The 22,721-nt window shown below is 55.7% G+C and overlaps 5 protein-coding genes across 5 annotated transcripts; 1 reads left to right on the forward strand and 4 right to left on the reverse strand.

Moving 5' to 3' along the window:
• Window positions 1-836: 836 nt before the first annotated feature.
• Window positions 837-2,234, forward strand: V2A60_009918 (NADP-dependent oxidoreductase domain-containing protein; the record flags this gene model as incomplete). Its single annotated transcript, XM_083261182.1, has 1 exon — window positions 837-2,234. One exon carries the CDS (start codon window positions 837-839, stop codon window positions 2,232-2,234), a length of 1,398 nt encoding a protein of 465 aa, XP_083117308.1.
• A 594-nt stretch (window positions 2,235-2,828) lies between these two features.
• Window positions 2,829-4,565, reverse strand: V2A60_009919 (uncharacterized protein; the record flags this gene model as incomplete). The annotated part of the gene is made up of 1 exon (XM_083261183.1): window positions 2,829-4,565. One exon carries the CDS (start codon window positions 4,563-4,565, stop codon window positions 2,829-2,831), a length of 1,737 nt encoding a protein of 578 aa, XP_083117309.1.
• Window positions 4,566-5,431: 866 nt separating this feature from the next.
• Window positions 5,432-6,668, reverse strand: V2A60_009920 (uncharacterized protein; the record flags this gene model as incomplete). The annotated part of the gene is made up of 2 exons (XM_083261184.1): window positions 5,432-5,514; window positions 5,663-6,668. 2 exons carry the CDS (start codon window positions 6,666-6,668, stop codon window positions 5,432-5,434), a joined length of 1,089 nt encoding a protein of 362 aa, XP_083117310.1.
• A 1,253-nt stretch (window positions 6,669-7,921) lies between these two features.
• V2A60_009921 (uncharacterized protein) lies at window positions 7,922-15,549 on the reverse strand (the record flags this gene model as incomplete). Its single annotated transcript, XM_083261185.1, has 2 exons — window positions 7,922-15,248; window positions 15,410-15,549. 2 exons carry the CDS (start codon window positions 15,547-15,549, stop codon window positions 7,922-7,924), a joined length of 7,467 nt encoding a protein of 2,488 aa, XP_083117311.1.
• A 3,279-nt stretch (window positions 15,550-18,828) lies between these two features.
• V2A60_009922 (protoporphyrinogen/coproporphyrinogen oxidase) lies at window positions 18,829-22,516 on the reverse strand (the record flags this gene model as incomplete). Its single annotated transcript, XM_083261186.1, has 6 exons — window positions 18,829-19,425; window positions 19,493-19,918; window positions 19,992-20,342; window positions 20,409-20,489; window positions 20,549-20,618; window positions 22,380-22,516. The coding sequence occupies 6 exons, from the start codon at window positions 22,514-22,516 to the stop codon at window positions 18,829-18,831; spliced, it is 1,662 nt and encodes a 553-aa protein (XP_083117312.1).
• Window positions 22,517-22,721: the final 205 nt, after the last annotated feature.

Here is a 22,721-nt window from a genome sequence, read left to right on the forward strand (position 1 = left end):
GCTTGGGGTGTCTCTCCTCTCCTCTTGAGGGCCCTTCTAAAGAACCCCTAAAAAAAAACCTAAAACGTTCCCCGCTGTCCGCATCCAGACCCGCCCGCTCAGCGGACGGCCCTGGGTCCTAGTGATGTACACGGTCACATACAGTGGCTTGGGCTGCTTTTAGGTGGCTTTTTGCCCTTTGTCACGACGCAGTGGGCTCGGCAAAGTCTCAGCCTGCTTTATCGCTCTCGTCACTGGCCAACGTCCTAAACCGGTAGCAATACGAGCCACATTGCCCAACGTCTCTCTTTCCATCTTTTTTTCTTCTTTTTGCTTTCTCGGCTTTCTCTCCTTCTCTCTCTCTCTGTCCTCTTCATCCTCAACTGGAACATTTCCGCCCCCGTTTGTGCACCCATCAATTCCCAGCCATCGTACTCAGTACATCACCAATATCCCCCACGATCTGGGACCCAAGACATCGATCAAACCTTACCCTACCGAGGAACCTACCTCACACCCAACAGCAGGTTCAACCGATACAGGGTCGTATCCTCTCTCGGTTTCCACCCTTCACAAACCAATACATGCGCGGGCGACGCCGCTCCCTCCACATTCGACAGCAAACGGGCGCTCCCTTTTCGACACCTCCTTTCTTTCCAATTCCCCCTTTCGACAGGCTGGTCAAGGCCGACTCTGCGATAGACCCATCGTCAGCCTCTCCTTCTCGCGCCCTCATGCCCTAATTGTCCGGGCACCTTATTCTTTTCGCCCTCTCCGCCTCCTCCTCCTCCTCCTCCCCTCCACTCCTTCCGACACTCGTTTTCTCCTTCTCCCACGTCGCAAGCCGAATCCGAGCCATGCCGCGACCCAACGAGGGCATCTACGGCACGCCGCTGCTCTCCAAGCCCGAAAACACCGACGACGACGCCGAGCGCGGCCGCTCCAACGGCACCCTCAGCCCCGGCCGCGGTGCCGTGCCCGCCATCAACACCGTCGGCACCACCACCGCCGCCGCCCGCCCGACCCTCTCCCGGCGCTCGACGGCCATGCGCTCGCGCAGCCCCCGCGGCTTCGCCGCCGAGCAGGCCGCCCGCAAAAAGTACACCTACGCCGCCTTCTTCCTCGTCGTCTCCCTCGTCTCTTTTTGCCTGCAGACGGAGCTGAGCGCGTACATCCAGCACGACCTCGGCTGGGACAAGGCCTACTGCATGATGTACTTTACGCACAGCTCCTGGATCGTCCTCTGGCCCGCCCAGCTGCTCGCCCTGCGCCTCCAGAAGCTCGACCAGCCCTGGCCCGTCTTCTGGCGCCGCCACAAGCAGCTGCTCAAGACGACGGCCCTCATGGTCGAGATGCAGACCCTCGACGTCTTCGGCACCACCCTCCAGTACAGCGCCCGCTCCGTCCGCTACATGCTCCGCATCACCGCCCTCGTCACCAGCGCCCTCACCGTCGCCGGCCTCAGCTGGTACGTCGCCGTCAGCATGACCACCCCCTCAGACCTCACCGCCATCTACAACTGCTCCGCCTTCTTCGCCTACGCCTTCTCCGTGCCGCTCCTGCGCGAACCTCTCCGCCTCGACAAGTCCGTCGCCGTCCTCATCGCCATTGTCGGCGTCCTCGTCGTCGCCTACGGTGACTCCGGTCCCGACGCCGGCGCCTCCACCAACGCCTCCGGCCCCGACGCCAGCGCCGAGAGCCGCTTCCTCGGCAACATGATTATTGGCTTCGGCTCCGTGCTCTACGGCCTCTACGAGGTCATGTACAAGCGCTTCGCCTGCCCGCCCGATGGCGTCTCCCCCGGCCGCGGCATGATCTTTGCCAATACCTTTGGCTCCCTCATCGGCCTCTTCACCCTCACCGTGCTGTGGATCCCGCTGCCGATCCTCAACTCCCTCGGCTGGGAGTTGTTTGCCCTGCCCGACGCCGCCACTGCCCGTCTCGTCCTGCTCGCTGTCATCTGCAACGCCATCTTCAGCGGCTCCTTCCTTGTACTCATCTCCCTTACCTCTCCCGTGCTCTCCTCCGTCGCCGCCCTGCTCACCATCTTCATCGTCGCCCTCGCCGACTGGGCTCTCACCGGCCAACCTCTCAGCGGCGCCGCCATGCTTGGCGGCTCCATGATTGTCGTCGCCTTCCTGGCCCTCAGCTGGAGCACCTACCGCGAGATGATGGAGCATGAGGCCCAAAAGCTTGCCGTCGACTTGACAGATAGCGACGACGAGGACGGCAATATTAGTGGAAGCGATGTATAAGTGACAGCCTGCTCTGCTACACTTATTGTCCAGTCTTTTTTTCGTTGCTTTTTCATTTTCTTCTCTTCTGCACTTTGTTTTAACAGGCGGTTTTTACATTTCTTTTGTCCTAATATTTATTACACGTGCGTGCGTGCGTGCGTGCGTGCGTGCGTGCGTGTGTGTGTCGGGGGTTACGTGCATTTCTCATTATATCTTGTTGGATTCAAATTTTGCATATCTGGGGTTCTTGGTTTATTGAATGATGGACATCACACGGCGTATCACAGTAGACGCCCGTCGAGGCTGGTCAGCTTTTTATAGAAACTGGGGACCTGGGCGGTCATACCTCAATGCATGCGGCACGACGACGTGCCCAAATCTCATCTGTTGGTTGAACATGTGCAATTTACCGATCCTACAGTGCAGGTGTATATCCGTACATCTCTGTGTAACGTGAACGAAACAAAAACGCCAATCCCAATGCGATGCACGACTCTCCCCACATTCACACCCCCTCTTCCAACACCCGACACCCAACACCCAGCCATCAGCCAAACCCAAAAATGATTCATTCTTAATAAGCGGCGCCAGAGCCGACGGCATCGCGCCCGCTCAGCTCCTACGCCGAGCCATTTCCCTCTTCACATCGCGGACGAGGCGGCCTTTGGCCGTCACATTCCAGCGCACCGCGCTCGCTTGCACCGCCTCGACCGCCTCCATCCACGCCACGGGGTCGTTGTCGTCGGCGTCGCCCGTCTCGAACACGCGCAGCGCCTCGAACTCGGGCCGCGGGCCCGGCACGAAGATGCTCCCAAACAGCAGCGCGTACACGGCGTCGCGCTCCACGATGAGGTCCGCCACCTCTAGCCCCTCAAAGGAGCCGCTGAAGCCGCCGCCGCCGCCGCCAAAGCCTCGAAATCCGGCCCATGCTTCGGCCCATGCTCCGCCCTCGTCCTCTTCCCCCAATTCTTCGGTCGCCGGGGCCGCAGCCGCGATGACGCCTCGCGGCATGACCTGCACAAACAGCTCTTGGAGGCGCGGCGGGACTAGTGTCGGCGAGGTGAGCACCACCTGCACGTGCGTGGCCATGGGCACAATGGCGACGTAGGCCAGGCGTCGCAGCGAGCGCCGCAGGAAGAAGCGGCGCGTGTCGCGGTCGCGCGACGCGAGGAGGCTAAGGAGCGGCGACGGCGGCGTCTCCCCGTACGCGTCCGTTTTGTAGATGGACACGGACGAGCCCTCATTGGCAAGAAGCGACGTCCACAGGCGGGTCCGGGCAAAGAGTTCGCACGGCAGGTTGTCGCACGGCGGGGAAAAGCGATGCGAGGGCTCCGTGGAAAGAGTTGTTGTCGTTACCGGGTCCGACGCCAAGTCTTCGGAGTCGGAGTCGGAGTCAAAGTCGGAGTCGGAGTCGGGCGAGGCGGGTATTGAAGATGTGGATAGTGGAGCCGGCGGCACGGCGCTGCTCCGGGCCGAGCGCGATACGGAGAGGAGGTGGTACCGCGTCATCATGAGCGGCTGGCAGCGGGTAAATATTTTGCGGCTGAGCATGGTGGCAAGCACCACCGGCGCAGCGAGCAGGGTGACGCGCAGGGGGTCGACGACGCCAAAGAGCATGTCCCAGAACCAGGTATTCGCCCACGTCGCGTGCCCGTTGACCTCGGACAGGACTAGGCTCGCCGTCTCGGACAACACCACGCTCTCCGCGTCCTCACCCGCGTCCTCCTCCCCTTCCCCGTGCGCATGGAACTGGTGCCCCGCCGCCGTCGAGTTCGGCACCAGGCCGAACCGTCCCACCAGCTCCGTCGGGTCGTCGATCAGGTGCTCCGGGCACGGCACGTGCAGCGTGAGACCCTCGACCGCGTGTCCGAGGCGGTTTCTCCTGAGAAATGCCAGCAAGTCGAAACATTTCGCGGCATCTGCGGCGGGCCCGACCCCGAGAGGCGGCGGAGGCGGCGGCTCCTCCAGCCGACGAAACGTCCAGAGGACGTGGCGGAACAGTAGCGGGAGCACGGCGTCGCGCCACCGATGGCACACGAGAGATGTCGCCTTGAGAGAGTATCGCAAGGGGTGTGCGGAGGAGGAGGGGGGGGAGGAGGAGGAGGAGGAGGAGGAGAAAGGCCCCCGCCCCCGCCAAGGCCGTCTTCGTGCGGCGAGGTAGTCGTCCATGAGCGTCGAGGGGTCGTCATGAAAACGCGGCTCCAGCGACGACGACGCGTCGAGGTGGGCGAAGATGGCGACGAGCAGCTCATTGGGGAGGCTGTGTACGGGCGAGCGCCGGCTATCTACGGTGGCGGCGGCGGCGGAGATGCCGGCGGCGGCGGGCAGCCATGGCGGGGTCGTCGACATGTGCGTGTTGTGGTAGGGCAGGTAGCTCGAGCTAAAAGGGGGCTATGAATTGAAGAAAACGAAGAAGAAGAAGGAAAAAAGCAAATGTCGACGATCTAGAGAGACGATACGATCATGGGAATAAACAGGCCAAGAAATAAGGGAAAACAAAACAGGTTGAGAAGAAGAAAAAAAGAGGGGGACATTGTGTCATGATGGATGGCATCTGCGCTGGCTTGCACTTATCACTTGCATTGGGAGGGGCGGCCGTCGTAATTCTTTCCGTCCTCTCTTTTTTTGTTTTCGTTTTTTTCTTCTCTTTCCTTTCTCTTCTTTCTCTTCTTTCTTGCCATCTGGCCCGCGCCGTGACCATTTTTGCGAAGCGCTGTTGTGGCAAAGAGGCCAGAAGGCCCGGGCCGCCGGGGCCGGGAAGGGGGGGGGAGAAAGGGCGGGCGGCGTAACGTAACCTCATCTAGAAAGAGCGAGCGCTTATAACCGTGCATTGGTGTTTCTGGGGCCGGCCCGCGCGCCGCTATCCTCACTCATGACCATCTTCTCCCACCATCTTCTCCCACCATCTTCTCCCACCATCTTCTCCCACCATCTTCTCCCACCATCTTCTCCCACCATCTTCTCCCACCATCTCAGCCCATTCCCTATTCATTGATGTTGAGTTTTCCATATTTTAATCTCGAAGCATGATCATTTTAAATACTTTGAGTAAGTAATTCTATAGTGGACAAGGTCCCTAGATTTGTCACGCCATTATTCCACCTCCCGCCTTCATGTTGATATCTTTCTGACCGTTTCCCCCCCTCATCTTGTCTCGCATGACGGTTTTCCCGCATCTCAGCTCGGCACGTATTAAGGCAGCAGCACCAGCTCATCTAAAATGCGGCCCCCAGGCTGATACCCATGGTGCTGGTGCGAGAAACTGGAAGATGCTTGACGAATCGTAGTCGTCGACGCACTGCGCGGACGGTTAGCAGGGACATCTGATGTTGAGGAACGGAAAAGAAAGGAACCCCCCCCCCCCCCCCCTCCCCCCAGAAAAAGAAAAGGGAAAAGAGAAAAGAGAAAAGACAGAGAAGACAGAAAAAGACTCGACGACAACTCACCCTTGTCCATGCCTTCATACACGTCCGGTTGCGACGCCGCCGACTCCTCCCAGATCCTGCAGCACCACATGGCCACCAGCGCATCCAAGACGTTTCTCTCCATCGGCCTCGTCGTCCTCAGCCTATACTCCTTCTTCCTGCCGCCGTCTTCCTGCCCTCTACCCTCCTCGTCCTCCTCCTCCACCGCCAGCGTCTCCCCGCCATCCGCATCCGTCCACTCGTACGCGCCGCTCCCCTTGCCGCCGCCTGATGCAGCCGCTACCCGAAACAGCGGCTTCCCCTTGTCCTCGTACCTGGCCTCGCCGTGCCGCGGCGCCGTGTCCAGCACCGGCAGGACCTGCCACCGCCGCGAGCGCATGGGCGTCTTCCTGAGCCCCCACGCCCCGCCGTGCGTCGTCCTGGTCCGCGGCTTGGCGTAGTACGCCGGCGCGCCGGACGCCGTCTCGGCGAGGCCCGTCGCGGTGCCGCCCTTGTTGGTCGGGTGCACGAGGTCCATGATGTGCCGCCTGCGGACCTTGATCCGCGGGCTGGGTGCGGGTGCGGGTGCGCTTGTGGTCATGGGCAACGTCTTCTCCCCCTCCTCCTCCTCCGACAACAGCAGCTTTTCCCTTTCGCCGTCTTCTTCTTCACCGTCATTGTCGACGCCGGGACTCCCCTCCTCCTCCTCCTTGACGTCTACCGCTTGTTTGGCATCGGTGCAAGTGACGGGCATGCTGCTGCTGCTGCTGCTGCCACCATTGTCACCACCGTCGTGGATGGTGCGCTCCACCCGCGTGAGCTCAACGCACGACGTCGCATGCCCGAGGTTGGCGACGCCGCGGTTCATCTCGTAGAGCGGCGGCGCCGCGGCCGACCCCCCGAGGATGGCCTGCCCAGAGAGCACGAGCAGGATCGGCTCCTGCAGGGTGCCGCCGCTGGCGGAGGCAGACGCAGAGGCGGCGATGCAGCTGTCGTAGCTGGGCGGCGGGGGCTCTAGTTGGTGTAGTTGGCCGTCGTGTGATTCCATGATGGATGTAATGCGAGGGCCCTGATGGTTAACGAGAAACTAGAAAGGACAAGAAAGAAGAAAAAGAGATGTCGCGTTGTTCAAAGCCTGTGGTGATGATGATGCCGAGTTTTGCTCGAGATTCGTCGAGATTCGTCGAGATTCTCCCTTGCTCCTCTTGTATCTAGAAAAGGAAGAAGGCGAGAAAAACAAGGTGAAAAACAAGGCACAACGATTATCGTAAACTTAATCGTATTTATTTAGTACCAGCAGCTCCCAGTCCCAGGGTCGACACCTCAAACGTCATAGGAACCCACCTCGTTCCCACACGCCCACACGCACAGCCTGATTCCGGGGGGGCGACTGCGCCACGGGCAAAAACAAGGGTCGTCTACGGTTGCAATGCGGAATTAACAGCCCAATTATTCTCCTTCTTCTCCTTCTTCTTGGTCTTCTAGTACCCTTTGCCAAGTTTAAGAAAGTCCATTTGCCGAGCGCGGCGTGTGCCTCAAAACGGGATAGCCTCCTCCATCGCAGGAGTCGGGAAAATGCTACGCAAGATATATAGCCATCACAGCTTATACCTCGGCTCTTATCCTCGCCAGATTTAGAGGAAAACAAGACAAATGAGACGGGAGAAAAAAACAAAACTAAAATGCTGCAAGAAAAAAAAAAGGTTTGTTCAAATCCGTGGTAGTCTCATTTGCTTCACCCATGTATCCATGGTAGATGTTGATTATGAAATGAAAAGAAAAGAAAAGGACAGAGATAGCCCGTCACCCCATCCCATCAAGCTGATGCATACATACATGCGCCCTTTGGTTATTCCCAGCCTCACTACTGGGGGGTACCAAAGAGAAAAAGAAAAAAGAGGCAAGTATTAGAGAGGGGACAAAATGAAGTGGAAGGAGAAACATTTTTCGTCACAGATGTTGAGAGAACGAAATGCTTGGCTAAATACCGCTGAAATGTCTCTCTCGTTTTTTTTTTCCAATCTCCTTCCTCCCACCTCTCCCGCCATGAAGAAAAAACCCCCCTCGAGAAAAGAGGTGTGATGACGCCAAGTAATATAGGCCAAAAAAAAAAGAAAGAAAAGAAAGAAAGGGTCGTATTTTCGCTAAAAAAAGTGACAATGAGAAAGAAGATATCCATAGATAAAAGAGTAAATATCGACCATGGTATACGCCTCCAACAATAACAACCCGTCTTATGACTCATAATTATTTAATTATTTTTGGCATTATTCGTAGACATCCCCGTCTTCACGCGATACATCAAGTATCGCCATTACCGTTCGTCGTCGCGCCGTTTCTGCCTTCCGTCACCTTTGCTGCATCATCGTCTACGCTCGGGCGAGAAGCAGTGCCCTCTTTCCTATCGCTGGGTGATTCCGAGGGGCTTGGCGTCGTCGATGTCGAGCTGTTGATGGACCGACTGCGGTGCAGAAACGACGGCGCCGACGAGCCAAAGATGGGGCTGTCGCACGCGACCAGCCCGTCCGAGTCGAGAGGCTGGTTAAAAACAGCACCCTCCTCCATAGGATCCATGCTGGCGTCCGTCCGCAGCGCATGGCGGCTGAATGTCCGCTCGCTGGCAGACTCCGTGACCGCTCTCAGTCTCGCATCATACTCGGCCTGCGAAATTTCCAGTGGGCTTGGCGACGGTGTTGGGAACAGATTATCTGGGGCATTAACGTAGGCATCCAGCTTCCGCCGAAGCACGTCGGCGCGCACTGGCTTGGCCAGGTAGTCATTCATGCCCGCGGCCAAACACTTTTCTCTATCGCCCTGAATGGCCGACGCCGTCATGGCAATGACAAGAATCTTCCGTACAGCTTCGATGGGGTCTTTGCGGATGAGTTTTGTCGCTTCGTATCCGTCAAGAACGGGCATCATGACATCCATGAGGATAATGTGATATGGCTGTCCATCCTTTGCTTTGGCACGAAGACCCTCGATGGCCTTCATACCGTTTTCATACGCCACGACGTGGCGGTACCCGAGGCGTTTTACATACTGAATGGCAATCTTTTGATTGATTGGGTTGTCTTCGGCAATGCAGATGCGAATGTCCTCGGTCGCGAGCTTGGAAAGATTCATAGACGGGTTTGCGGCAATCGCCCGGTCATAGCTCGGCGACAAGCTCGAGTACTGATCGATGGGTGGTGATGACTTGGCAAGCGCGTCGCCAGCCAACACGTCCGGCTCCGTCTTTTCGAATGTCACGGTAAACCATGCCGTCGTCCCCACCGTCTCTTCGCTCTCCAGATGGATCTTGCCCTTCATCATGACCTGAATCAGGGACTTGCAGATGCTCAAGCCGAGACCACTCCCACCATACTTTCTCGCTGTTCCGGCATCGGCTTGACTAAAAGGCTGGAACAGCTTGGCGAGCTGCTGCGGGTGGATGCCAATGCCCGTATCCCGGACCCAGAAGGTGAGAGTGGCACTCTCCGCAGTTTCTGAGTCTAGGCGGGCTCCAATCGTAATAGACCCGTCCTCTGTAAACTTGAGGCTGTTGCCGATCAGATTGCCCAAGACCTGGTGGAGGCGAATGGGATCTCCGTAAATCAGCATTGACGGCAAGTTGATGTCTTGTATGATTTTGACATTTTTCTTGGACGTCTTCTCGCGGTTGCTGTACGAGACGGCACGGACAACTTCTCGGACCATCTCCTCGGGATTAAAGGCAATAATGTAGAGCTTCATCTTGTCCGCCTCCATCTTGGAAAAATCGAGAATATCGTTAATGACGGTCAGCAAAAGATCCGCAGATACTCGAATCGAATCAGCCATCTCCAGTTGCTCTCTGTTCAAGTCGCTGTCACGTAGTAGCTCAGAGTTGCCAATGACACCGTTGAGCGGTGTGCGCAGCTCGTGTGACACGTTTGCCAGGAAGATCGACTTTGCCTTGGCCGCCTCCTCAGCAAGCTTGACGTTGCGGTTGGCTTCCGCTTCCGCATCTTTGGCCTTGGTTTCCGCCTGTATCGCCTTCTCCAGCGCTCGGCGCTGGACAGACACCATGGAGCGATTTTCTGCCGATATCTTTTCGAGATCCCTCATGGTATGGGCGTTTGAGTAGCTGATGGCGAGCTGGTTCACCAAGAGCTGCAGCACAGTGACGTTGCGATCCGTGAACGAGCGAGGTTCACCTTCCATATATAAGACGCCGAGAAGTGGTTTGTCGCCGTGCGTAATGGGAATGGCTATGATGGATCTCCCCAGCGGATTCTTTTGCAGCCACGTTTCGTTGACATTGCCAACACGCTCATCGATGCTGAGGTCAGGGATGAACACAGCTTCGCGGAAGCGCGTGCAGTACAGTACGACATTGTCCGCGATCAAGGAGTTCGCAGCAAGGGGCAGGCCCGGGTTGTGTGCAGATGCACCCTTCTCAGGATCGCCACTGGCGGCAATGCACCATGAATTGTCGTCTCCGTCAGGGTCCTGCACTACAATGGCTGCAAGCGTCGCCGAGCCCCCGCAAGTCTGCAAAATGACATCGCACATGGTCTTGAGTAGCTCATCTACTTGTAGGACGGATGAAATGACCTGGGAAGAGACTAGAATAGCATGCAGGTCTATCATGTCAAGCGTGGGCAGGCCAGACACGTCATCGCTTTGCATATTCATGGAGCCGCGCCAGGCTCCTATCCTGTCGCCTTTGACATCCATAAGAGTATGCGAATTGACTTGAGTCAGCTCGTGGTCGTCCTCGCCATCCACGTGGGGGTACTGGACCGACGAAGCGTCCGTGACAAAATCGGTCTGGATTGCAGCATCCGCTGTCTGGTGACTTCGCGTTGGTCCGCGAAGCAGCAGGGAGTGGTCCTCTTCGATGGCCTTTGCGACACCAGTAGCACCGAGTTGGCGGTATAGGCCCACGGTCTCGAGCAGCGCGGCTCGCGCAGATCGTCTCGCGCGCCGGCGAAGGAAGAAACCAGCCATGAGGTAATTGCCCAAGGCTTCTTCAAAGACAAACCCATGCTCGCTGGCGTGATCGAGTGACTCTTCATAGTGTTCCACTGATTCGCCGTGATTACCAACCAGCTCCACCATTTGTGCCTCTAGCAGGCGCGTCCAGCAGAGATAGTTGACATCTGACACTGCTGACCACTGCTTGATCTTGGCGACAAAGCCCTGCATCTCCTTGACAATTTCTTGTGTCTGCGCGGAAAAGTTGGCTGTAGGTGAGCGCGGATCTTGCATCTGCCTCAAGAGCTGCCCAGCTCTGGCAAGCCCGTAAAACAGCAGAATCAGCCGACTATTGCGAGTAGACCAGAGAGCGTCCAGATGATTGTAGCACTTCCTGCCCAGCTCGACCGCTCTTTCATAGTGGCCATACAGGAACAAATTGACTAACTCGACACTCTCGTACAAGAGAATAGATCGATTGCTCTCCTGCGTCTGTGTCATGAGCCACGATTTATATCGAGCACCATTATGCTGCTCGTCAGACATGATACCAAGAGCGTCGTCCACGCGCGTCTTGCCTTGAAGAGCGCGACATGTCTGGCGGATAGCCACGATCATGGCGCCACCTCGCGTGTCAGCGTACCAGGTGGGTATTTCCTCGCATGCGTACTGGCAGTAGCTCTCCAGGTCTTCGACATTCTCGCTTGCGAAGAACTTGGCGTGGGCGGTGAGTCCATAACTGAGGATTGTCGACATTCGATCGCCGCCAACGGAAGCCAGTTCAATAGCATCTTCAGTCTGCGCCACGGCGAGCGGCATGGAGCAGTGGATGTGGGCGAGGAAGCACGTATGAAGCATCTGCCCGCGGGCAATAGAAAATGTATCGCGGCCATTGTAGAGCAGATCCTGTGAGATGACGCCAAGCTCAACGGCAAACTCGGCCATGGAAAAGCGACAGAGGGCGACGACGCCCATGTTCAGGAACGCCAGCCCAGACTGTGGGAAAGCCCCCCGAGTGAGATGGGTATCAAGCATGATCAGGGTAAGGTAGTAATACTCCAGACAGTCGCTCCACCAAGCAGCACTTAACCCTTCAGACAGCACTGCGCCAATCGATGTCATGACCTTGTCCTTGCTAATCTGCACAGGTGTGATCTCGGAGCGTTGCATCGACTTGATCTTTGCCGCAAGCTCCTCAAACTTCTTATCGCACGCTTTCCACGTTGGTTCTCGTTCAACCTCCACGCCAATGGTAGACAGGCAATCCTTGAGTGATATGAGGGCGGCCAAAGAGTTACCGTTTTGCGCAAAAATACGGGACTGTAGCACATAGGCCGGGGCCTTGTCCAGCGGTGTCTTGGCATTGGCGAAGATGACGGATAGCAGGTCGTTGGCCTTGGATAGCTTGCTCATGTAAAGATAGCATTCAGCAGTGCGGAGGTATAGTCGAAGAGTCTCATCATAACTGACATCAGGGCCGTCCTGTTCCCATGCATTAGGCTGCAGCAATTGCAGCGCCTTGCGATAATATTTCGAGGCTGTCGGTCGGGCTCCGTTCTCGACTGCATCTTGGGCGCATTCCCTCAGAACTTTACGAAAGTGCTCTCGTTCGGGGACGCGAGTCTTGATCAGGGGCACCGCCTTGCATATGTGTCTAGCGGCGCTGGTTCGTTCCCTCGGATCATCAGCGTAATATTTTAGCAGGGTTTGCGCGATAATGAAGTGCATTTTTTGTTCGTTGCATTCCTTCAAGCCGGATGATGCGTGTATATATCGGTCATGCGCGAATCGGAACCGATCCTCCGTCTCACTCTGAACAATGATGTAGGCTTGCACGGCCGCCTGCAGGCCTTCGATCGCCTCACCTTCGCTGTACTTATTTTCCATGGGAGATTGGAGAGCACACAGCGGAGCGCCATCCTCAAAGTCGTACTCGCCACTCATCAGACGGTAAATGAGCGCAAAGGAAAATGAGCTTCCTATGAGGGAAGCCCAGGCAAGAACGGCGCGTGCTGCGGCGGGCAGTTCGTTCAAACGTCGGGTAATGAAATCGGTATCGAGAATGTCAAAGTTCTTTTCGCCTTGAAATTGGGCAAAAATCTTGTCCAGGTTATAGTGCCATTGGGAGTCATTATAGTCGTACCAAATGCATCGCTTGCGGTTGCATATGCTTAGCATCTCGCGGATGTAGAACGGATTGCCCGCCGTCTTGGACTGGATGACCATGGCGAGTGACAAGATGTCGTCGGTCGGTCTGGCCAACGTGGCAGCAACATACTTTAGCACTTCTGCTTCGGTGAAGGGGGACAGTTTCAGCTTCGTGACCGTCGGGCGGCTGCTCTTGGGCAGTTCTTGGATCTCGGGAGGGTATACTACGCTCTGCATCCTTTCGGCAGAGAGCTCTTCGGGCCGGTGGGTGAGTATCAATACCATTCTCATGCGGGAGCTGATGATTTGGGAGACAAGCTCGAGCGACTCCTCATCGGCAAAGTGAAGGTCCTCCAAGCAGAAGCAGATGAGTTTGTGATGTGTAAAAACACGCAAGACGTCTAGGAAGGTGTTGACGAAACGTTTTGTTTTTGTCGAAACGCCTGCGCGCAGAAAGTCATGTGCAGTCTGGGAGGCGACGCTGGTCCCGCCAGCGGAGGGGTTTGGGGAGATACCTGGAGAGGAGCCTCTGCGCTTGCCGCCACGACTATTATTTCGCAAGCCCGAATTTTGGGAGAGTGAGATGGTGCGGGAAGCTACGGTGTCGGCAGGGCCTAGTAGAAACTCTGGAAGACCCAAAGTTTTATGCAGCACGGGCCATACAGGACGGACGTACTGCTTGAGGGCTTGGTGGAACGGCGTGTCCGTGTTTCTCTCGCCCCAGACTTGCTTGAAGAGTGAGGAGAGGAGCTTGATGAGGGGTCCATGTGCGGTTCTCCTGGCCGAGTCAAACTTGGCCATGGCTGAGTATCCCCGTCTGCGGATATCAGGCAATACGGATTGTATCAAGCAAGTCTTGCCCAATCCACCGGCGCTCTCAATCACAACGACTTCGCACTGGCCTCTACGCCTGAACTTGGCAGTGCCGAGCTGTCGAGATAGCGTGGACGCGCCGGATTCTATGCCGCCACGACTTCCGTCATGACCAGAGCTGTCGGCGGCGGAGTTGGTGTCATTAGACATGGATTGGTGGCGCTCCCAGCGGCGGGTTATACGAGGCGCGGGGAGGGTGCTGATGGAGTGTGACGTGGAAGCGCTATCTGAGTTTTGCGACTCGGCAGGTGCCGAGGACTGGAAGCTGCCCTTGAAGATTTTCTGGTCACTGATGGAGGTGTGGGTGAAGGAGCCGCTTCGTCGGGTGATGCCGTCGCCAATGGAGCTAGCGCCTTCACTAGAGGCGTCATCGGGGAGAAAGGCATCGTTGAAGAAGCTAGAGCCGTCCGAGGACCTAGGATGCGTATCCTTGGCTTGAATCGAGTGACTTCTGAAAACACGGTCAATGACACGAAGCAGCTCATTCCTCTCCTTATCCCTGCCGACCATGACAGTCGGGAGTAGGAAAAAGGACGAGACGTCCTTGGAGCCAATCTGCATATCAACAAGCGCTTGCAGGTCCCCTTTCCCGAGATGTTCCTGGACCAAGACTAAATCATGGCGCAAGCCACTAGCAGAGAGGTAGCGATCGGCCACGTTTTTGGCGGTACACCTTTGTATGATGCGTCCAATGACGTCTGGGATGCCTAGGCGGATAGTGGTGACGTTTGGTATTTTCTTGTTCAAGACGCCCTGGACGATATCGAGGGGAGTGTCGCCGCTAAATACGGGCTGTCGAGCGAGAAGGGTCCAGAGGAGCACGCCGAGAGAGTAGATGTCGGTGCGGCTGTCAGGCTCGGCGGGCATGCGACCTGTCTGCTCGGGGCTGATGTAGAGGAGCTTATTCTTGGCGCCGATTTCCTTGGACAAGGTGGACCAGCCGGTACTAGTCAGACCATGCTCGAAGGATCGCAGGCCGGTGCCAAAGGATACGATCCGAACGCGATTGGCCTCGACGTTGAAATGAAAGGCGTCGCCGCGAAGCTCACCGTGGATGATGCCGTGGTGATGGTGGAGAATTTCGAGGCACTCGGCAGCACCTATGGCGAAATCAAGAAAATGCTCCAAGCTGATGGCTTGCTTCGGGGCGGATTCCAACTCGGAGTAGGACTGAAAAGACTCGCCATCCTTACGTGCCCTGTAGAGCGCGGGGCCCATGTCGAGGACGTCGAGAAGGTAGTTGTGACCGATGCGCTGGTAGATGGCGACGACCAGAGCGCCGCGGTCGGCCGAGGTCGGGGGCAGCCGTATGAGATCGAGCGGTCTGACGATGTGGCGGGCATTGGGGTCGGCCTTGGCCAAGAAGCTCTTGGCGATCTGAAAGGCCCGCTCCTCGCGGAGTGTGTGGAGGGAGATGCGGGCGACGATGGGTTCTTCGGCGTAGGAGGAATCAGTAGCAGAGGTCGAAGAGGCCGTCGAGGGCGGGCGGGAGATGAGGGGGGGTGAGGTGAGAGGCTCGCCGTCGAGGGCAGAGGTCGGGGTGTGCTGGCCGCCATGGTCCGAGATGGAGGGCCGCAACTTGCCGGCGAGGGCAGAGCCGGGGGTGTGGTGGGAGGAGGTGGAGGGCGTCGGGACCTGGTGGACGAGTCGAGTTCCGAAGACATACCTGCAGCGCGACACACGGTTAGAAGACGGCGGCATGGGTTAGCAGAAGGGAGGGCCCAAGGCCAAGGTCGAAGCAGGCAGCCAAGGAGAGAAAGAGTCGTGGTTGAAGCGGGCATGAGAGCAGCGGCCAGCAGCGACCAACAGGCGGGGATGAAGACTTACCAGTAGTCGTATGTGGAGTGAATAGGATGAATGGACTCGTCCCATGTGAAGCCGGCTATCTGACGCAGACGCTCAAACAGGCGCGGGGGAGGCGGAGGGGGGTCGAGAGCCTCCTCTGTGGTGACGGCGGCACCGACCATGATGGGCGGCGCGCAACCATGGAGCGGCCGTGGCGGGCGTATATCGGTGCGGAGGGGTGGCGGCGGATGATGGTTTTGTCGTGGGATTAACTCGAGGCGAAGAGGAGATGGTGGGGGGGCGATGGAGGAGAAACGAAACAGGCAAAGAAACAAAACACGGAAAAAAAAAAAAAAAAAAAAAGGCCCCAACAGAAACGAGGTTGCAGGAGATGCGCAACGAGGGTCGGTGGAGGATGTCAGCCGGAGCAAAGGAGAGAGAGAGAGAGAAAGAGAGAGAGAGGGCCAAGAACGTTCGGGGCGGGAAAATCAATCGAACGGAGGAGACTGGGACCGGGCGGGCAGCATGGTCGAAAGATGGGGGTTTCTCGGCGGGCTCGACGATGGTGGTTAGTGGTTGTGGTGGTGGTGGTGGTGGTAAGTTGGTCCGGACAATTGAGAATGGCGATGATGGCCCCCAAAGTTGCTTTTCTGCTTCTTTGAAAGAAAAAAAATTCAGGTCAAATGTCGGGGTGAAAGAAAAAGGCACAGAAAAAAAAAGGAAAAAAAAAAAGAAAAAATAAGAGCCCATACGTCACTCGTTGGCCAGGGTCAGAGACAGAATCTACAATATAGAACTGGTATGCAAGGCTGCAACGAAGCAAGTTAGGACCAGAGCGCGGGTTTAGGAAATTAAAAAAAATAAAGAAAAATAAAACGTATTTTTAATTGATGGGCAATAATACGCAAATAGATCGGTTCATGTAGGCCACGTCCGTCCAGGTAAGCGGCTAGCCAGTTGCAGTGAAGGACAATCAAGGGCAAGGTTACAGGTCGAGTGCGGGCAGTCCGGGCAGCACAGTCCGGGCAAGCACAGTTCGGGGCAGCACATCGAGGCAGGTTGCAGTGAACAGGGTGTGACAGGGTGTGACGGCGTGTGACAGGCCGTCCCGGAGCAGCCAAAGGTGAAGGAGAAGAAGGCCTTTTCTTTTTTTGTTTGGCCCCCCTCCCATCCCCTCTTTCGACAAGGTGGGCGATTCGCTGTGATGAATGGGGAGAACGGGGCGTTTATGGGGAGAGAGAGAGAGAGAAGAAGAAGAAGACAAACAAAAAAAAAAAGAAATAAAAAGGAAAACAGATTAAGGCTATCAAGGTATTGTTTGTATGTATCTGTCCGCAAACGACATTCTTTCTGTTCTTTTTTTTTTTTTTCAAATCTATAATAAGCTTTTTTTTGGGCTGGCACCAACTCACTCACAGTTGTCCGGTACTATAATAAACTAGTTAACTAATCCGTAAGTGCCTGCTATTTAATAAATGACAGGTGGGGCTGGGGCAATGGTCACTGGTCACTGGTCAGTGATCACGGCCATTTTGCCTCGGCCTCTCTTCGTCCGCCTACTCATGAAGTAGGTAGGCACCCAAGTTAGCATCCTGGTCCCTGCAAAAGTAGGTACCAGACAGGCTTTGGACGTGCTGATGATGGTGCGAGTCTGGGCCAAGAGTAGGAACTGTGACGAGTAGACGGGGCAAATTCCAAAAAAAATTCACAAAAATTCAAAAGAGTCCACAAATCCCCGCCAAGTTGCCCAGTTTATTTTTATGCTCGTTGGCTGAAGCCCGAAACTGCCTCGCTGGTTGGGTACTGGCCTTTGCAAAGAACCATCAAGATCGCCCAGCGAACCACCCACCAGCCACCTGCCACCCGCTCACCCTCCTTTACAAGACCCAACTTGCTCTGCCAAATTTGGTTCGTTTTTTCTCTCTCTTTTTTTTTTTTTTTTGGTATTTTACATTTCCCCTTCTTTCGTCTGCTGAGCTGGCTGGCTATCTCTCATCTTTTGTACAGCCATCACCCACAACCTCTCCTCTGCACTCAGCAGACTGTATCCAGCTGGTGGAGTCCCTGCACGCCCGTGAGGCCGCTTGCATGAGCGATGGCGCGCTTGCAGGGTGCCCTCGTTGGACAACACCTTGGACAGCGAACACAAGAGCCTACTGACGGAGGTATCCACTGCCAAGTCACCTACTCAACTACTGAGTACTCAGTAACCACAACCTCATCGCCGCACGCAGACTTGGTACCTAGGTACAGTTTACTTTATATCAACTTGTTCAAACCAACCCGGTACCTTGCTTGCCTCATTATTTAACCGTAATTCGGAGGCAGATGTATTCCAAAACTAGCTCTGCTCAAAAAGAAGAAGAAAAAAAAAGAGATATCAGAGTAGATCGCAAGCCAATTATCACCCTCAACGCTCCCCATCCATTTTACTACCTACCAGATACATCTCTTCAGTCCCGTCACGATTCTTTCGCCTCGTTTTGTTTTCCACTCTTCATCCGCTTTTTTTTTTGCATCACTCACGCACACAGACGCACCCACTGACCTGATCTCCCCTCCTCCCCTCTTCCCCGCCTCCATGTCTTCTGGCTCATGTCTCATGTCCCTCTCTCCGTCCTCGCTCCCACTCACCCCCACATGCAACAAAAAACAGCTGATGGCCTGCCCGAGACTGAGCAGCTGCTGATTTCCTCTCTACCCATGATGATATTCATATTCTCGACAGGGCAAGGCACACACCTTGCACAGTGGTTTTCTCATCCTCTCCTTCATTCACTCTCTCCCTATTCTCTCCGTGCTGCTCACAGATTACACTCTCTGTACACATGCATCTCTGTTCAGCTTCCAATCCTAGCGCCGCCTTGACCGCCTCCAACAACCAACCAAGCCCTCTCTCTCTCACTCTCTCCCTCTCTCGCGTCCTCTATTGTGGCCAACCAACGTCTGTGCAGATCCCAAAATCACCACCAAGGAAGCCAAGTCGTCACCACCGGCCCCCTCCCCCCTCTGGCCGGCCATCTTTCCCTTTTTTGTTGACTTATCTGCAGGTCTGTAGCCTAAAATACTTGCTAGCTGCAGGCCCTGCGAAATAAACCAATGCCCCAATTACATGATAATTTGCTCGTCAACATCTTGTCCTTGCCAAGATCCATTGTTCCGCCAAAGTACGCCATGCCTGCCCCGGGCAGTATGTACGCAAGTGGGTTGCCTCCAATATCCCCAACTTCATACTCTCACGACTGGTTTACTGCAACACGCACCAAGAAATCATGTCATGTTCCCATCTCGCAACGCGCGACGTCTATTGAATTAATGTACCTTTTTTCTTGCCCTTTTCCCACTTGGCTCCGTTATCGTGCATCAACACCCGAAGCTCTATAGCAAACATGGCTCATATATTATAGCATCATACGATCGAGTGTGAAAATCGACTCGCCTTCCCTCAGCTCTTCGCGTTTTTAGTTGCGCACAGGCAGGCCATTGGCCTTGCTGTAGTCAAACGCCTGCGCCAGGCGCCTCTCTGTGTTCTTGCGAGTGTTGACAAAGTTGGGGTAGTTGAGCGTCAGCTCCACGGCGCCACTGTGCACGGCGTCGACCGCCTCCACGCCCAGCATGAAGGAATGGTCCTGATTACCGACCTCGTAGCGCCAGCTACCGAAGCGGCCACGCGACAGGATGTCCTGCGCCTCCAGCTTCGGGAGGAGCTCCTTCAAAACACCCTCGCGCTCAATGCTGGGCGTAGGATAGCCGTGGTCGAACCGGCGGTGGTACGTCGAGACAATCTCGTCTTCGGGACGAATCATGTCAGTGTTGATGAGGCCCTGGATGCAGTCCTTGAGAAGAGTCTCTTGGTCAACGGGCTTCATCGAAGACTCGGAAACTTCCAGCATGATAGACCAGTACGGGCCCTCCTTGGCCTCCGACGAAGCAGCCTTATCACCGTTGGCCAGGTACAGCGTCGGTAGCTTGACGTTGGCCTCGGGCTGGTTGTACGGCGAGTAGTTGGAGAAGATGGTGGCGCGGTAGAACGGGCAGTCATCCTCGGGGAAATACAGCTGCATAGACACACCCAAGTCAGTGTCGGCGCACTTCATCTAGCTTTTGACGACGTTGAAAACTTACCCAACACTTGTCACCGATACGCTCCGGGCGGGCGCCGCGGATACCAACACCAATGACGTTGGTGGAGGAATAGTACAGACCCTTGGACAGGCTGACGAGCTCCTGGTTGCCCATCTTCTCCACCAGGTGGTCGACGGCCATGGTGTTGATGAGCTTATTGTAGCTGATGGTGGAGCCGTCCTTGAAGCTGACAACCTTGTTCTCGGCGTCAACCTTGGTCACCTCACCCTGGGCACCGAAGCGCTTCTTCTCCTTGGGGATGGTTTCAGCAACGGCGATCCAGATACCACCGGTGCCGTCGCGGGCAGGGAAACGGAAGGTGGCGTTGGGTCCCCAGTTACCGGCGACCTTGCCCAGGATGGCATTGCTGGTAACGAGCTTCACGTCAGGGGCAGCAACGCGCTCACCGAGCCACTCGCATTGCATCTGCCAGGCAAGTTAGTCAGCCAAAGATCGTCCCTGTGATCTGGCGTGGGGGGGAGTCGTGAGCATGGCCTACCGATGTGGTGGGAACGGCCCAGACCTTGTAGTTGTAGGGGCGCATGAACATGTCGGCAAGACCGCTACCCATGGAGCGCAGAATCCACTCGTCAAAGTTCTTGGGCTTGCCGGTGGCTACGCGAGCCTCGAGCGAGGCGTCAATGAGGCCCTCGATGGCCTTGACTTGGTCATCCTTGGCAAGCATGGAGATGTTGTTCTGGAAGGGGTACGGAACCCACTGGCCCTTGAAGCGGACATACGAGATGCGCTGATGGGTATACCAGTCGTCGTCCTTGGGGAGGGCCTCGTCGATGCAGTCGTCAAAGTACTTGTAGTGGGAGAAGATGACGTGGCCGCCGACGTCGTAGAGCTGCGGACAACGGTTAGCGGGACGAGGCGCCGTTGTGGTACGACGAGGCTATGTGCGTAGACCTACGAAGCCTTCGGGGGTGACATCGGTGCTGGCAAGACCACCGGCCTTGTCTCCGGAGTCGACAATCAGCCATGAGGGACCGTTCTGAGGCTTGTTAGCACGGGAGAAGCTCATCCTCGTGGGACGGAGGGGTAGCAGCTCACGATCTGGTGCAAACGCTTGGCGGCACCGAGGCCGGTAGGCCCCATGCCAATGACGAGAACATCAACGTGTCTGTTCGAAAATTATCGTTAGTCTTGGGCGTTCTGCTGTCCCCTGACCAACGTCGAGCAATGCCTTCTCGCCGACGCGGGCGGTTTGCGGGGGAAGCCGGTGAAGCTACTCACTGGTCGGCGCCCATTGTAGCGGTGGGGAGGCAGCGTGCCAAAAATGAACTGCCGTGAGTATTTGAGAGAAGGGTGAAGAGTAAATGTCAATGTAAAGCGCAGTGCAAAAGGAACAGAACAATGCGAGAGAAAACAAAGAAGTGGTATGGTGGGAAAATAGCTTCGCCAAAGTAGCAGACGGTGAGGGAGGCGGAAGTGGTTCGTCGAGGTTGGCCAAACGCCGCGACCAACCATTTTTAATCAACTTTTTTTTTTTCATCCCGCCGTTGCGTCACCTCTTATTAGGTTAGTACTTCATCAGGTACTGGTACTACGGATAATTGTTACTGAGGCTTATTACCCCCTCCACCCCTCCCTTTCAGAACTACCTGGCTAGCAAGCTAGCTGGCTAGGTATCTTGAGCGTGCCCAGCAAGTCGAAATTAAGTCTAGCGCTGGTTCTGAAAGTTGGAGGCTACCAGCAAAATTACTGCTCTCCAGGGGTGACCCGGGCAGGGCCCAGGGGTGAGGAATTAAGACGGCGCGGCCCACTCGTCCCGGGGACTGGACAGAGGGCACTTGGCCTGAATGGGCGCTGGTCGTTGGAGCTAATACTGATAATAAGGATTGAAGAGGCCATGTTTCGACCACTCGAGCCATTGATAAAATCTGCTCTTTTTAACTGAACACAACGTTGAGCCGCCGAGTAGCTTATCCTGTCGGCATAGCGGAATTACACATGTGACCGGCTTGTTTTGTCACTGAACAACACACAGCATCCCCAGGTGTTAAGCCACGAAGACGAGTTAAATACAACTGCCGTGACCATCCGAGGATGGATGCTATCTGAGTCAACAAGCCATCAAGTTCTGTATGCTGGAAAAAGTCGTCAATGGCATATTCCACTGGTAGCGAGATATGCCACCGTACCCTTATGAGGCTATGATATTTGTCCCGCGGCTACTGAGTACCCAGTGTCCGCCACTGATGCTTCAGGGGCCTCGAGGCTCTTGCAGGGTAGGTAGCAACTCGCGCCAACTCCGGGCGTGTCACCACTCTTCTCCCGACAAATAGACCCAGGCAGGTTAGCAAGCAAGCAGAGATGAAAAATATGTCGTTCTTCGATACGGCATGCTACGTCTCGCAACCGCGTACATGTGCTGGGCAGGGTACTCAGAGAATTTATGCTCTCCATGCTACACCATCCGCTTCATTCGGGTTAAGCGAGACTCCTTGTCAGCGGTAATTTGTAGACTCTATTACGGTTCAGAGCCCGACGTCTGTAAAAGACGGGCAGTCACAGGTGTGCAGTGTCATTCTCGTCCATGCAACTACTCAATGCAAAACCACATCGATAAGTTGTTCCATCTCACCATACATGCATTCATCATCTCTCTCTGGTGTATGGGAATGAGAAAATGAGTCGTACCACGTGGAGATTTATTTGCCAGAACAAGGTGCAATGCAATCAGGTTTCCGGATTAGCCAACCAACATGACACTCTTCCTTTGTTTGGGATACCGAGTCCCTGACCATCATGCAGGCGAATGCCCACTTACATGGCCACAAGTTACAACACGGCAGATCCTACTATCGCTGTAACGTGGCAACAACTACCTTGACATTAAGTATCGATTTGCGCAGAAAAAAAAAAGCACAGCCTCCCTTACCCGGTGTCAGGGGATGAGATGTACTGGTACTGATCCGCAGATTGCTGCAGCGCAACAACGTAGCCGAACCCTACTTCGGGGGCGACGTAGCCCCAGTTCCCCTGGGGGGCGGGTGTAAGATCGGCACGCGCATCCATGGCCAAACTACTGGAGAGAGACGAGAGAGTCAAACATGTTGGTGAGGGAGCAAATTGCAGGTGTTGGAAGCTTGATTGTCGTGCAACATGTGCAAATGTGGTAGGCCATTGGAGCATGGCCACAATTCTGAAACAACGAGATCGCCGCGCCGTCCACCGCCTGCGTCACACCAGCTTGACAAGCTTTTGCAAAGTTGCAAGCCAA

Source organism: Cordyceps javanica, chromosome 7 (genome assembly GCF_051103115.1).
Source record: "Cordyceps javanica chromosome 7, complete sequence".
NCBI lineage: Eukaryota > Fungi > Ascomycota > Sordariomycetes > Hypocreales > Cordycipitaceae > Cordyceps > Cordyceps javanica.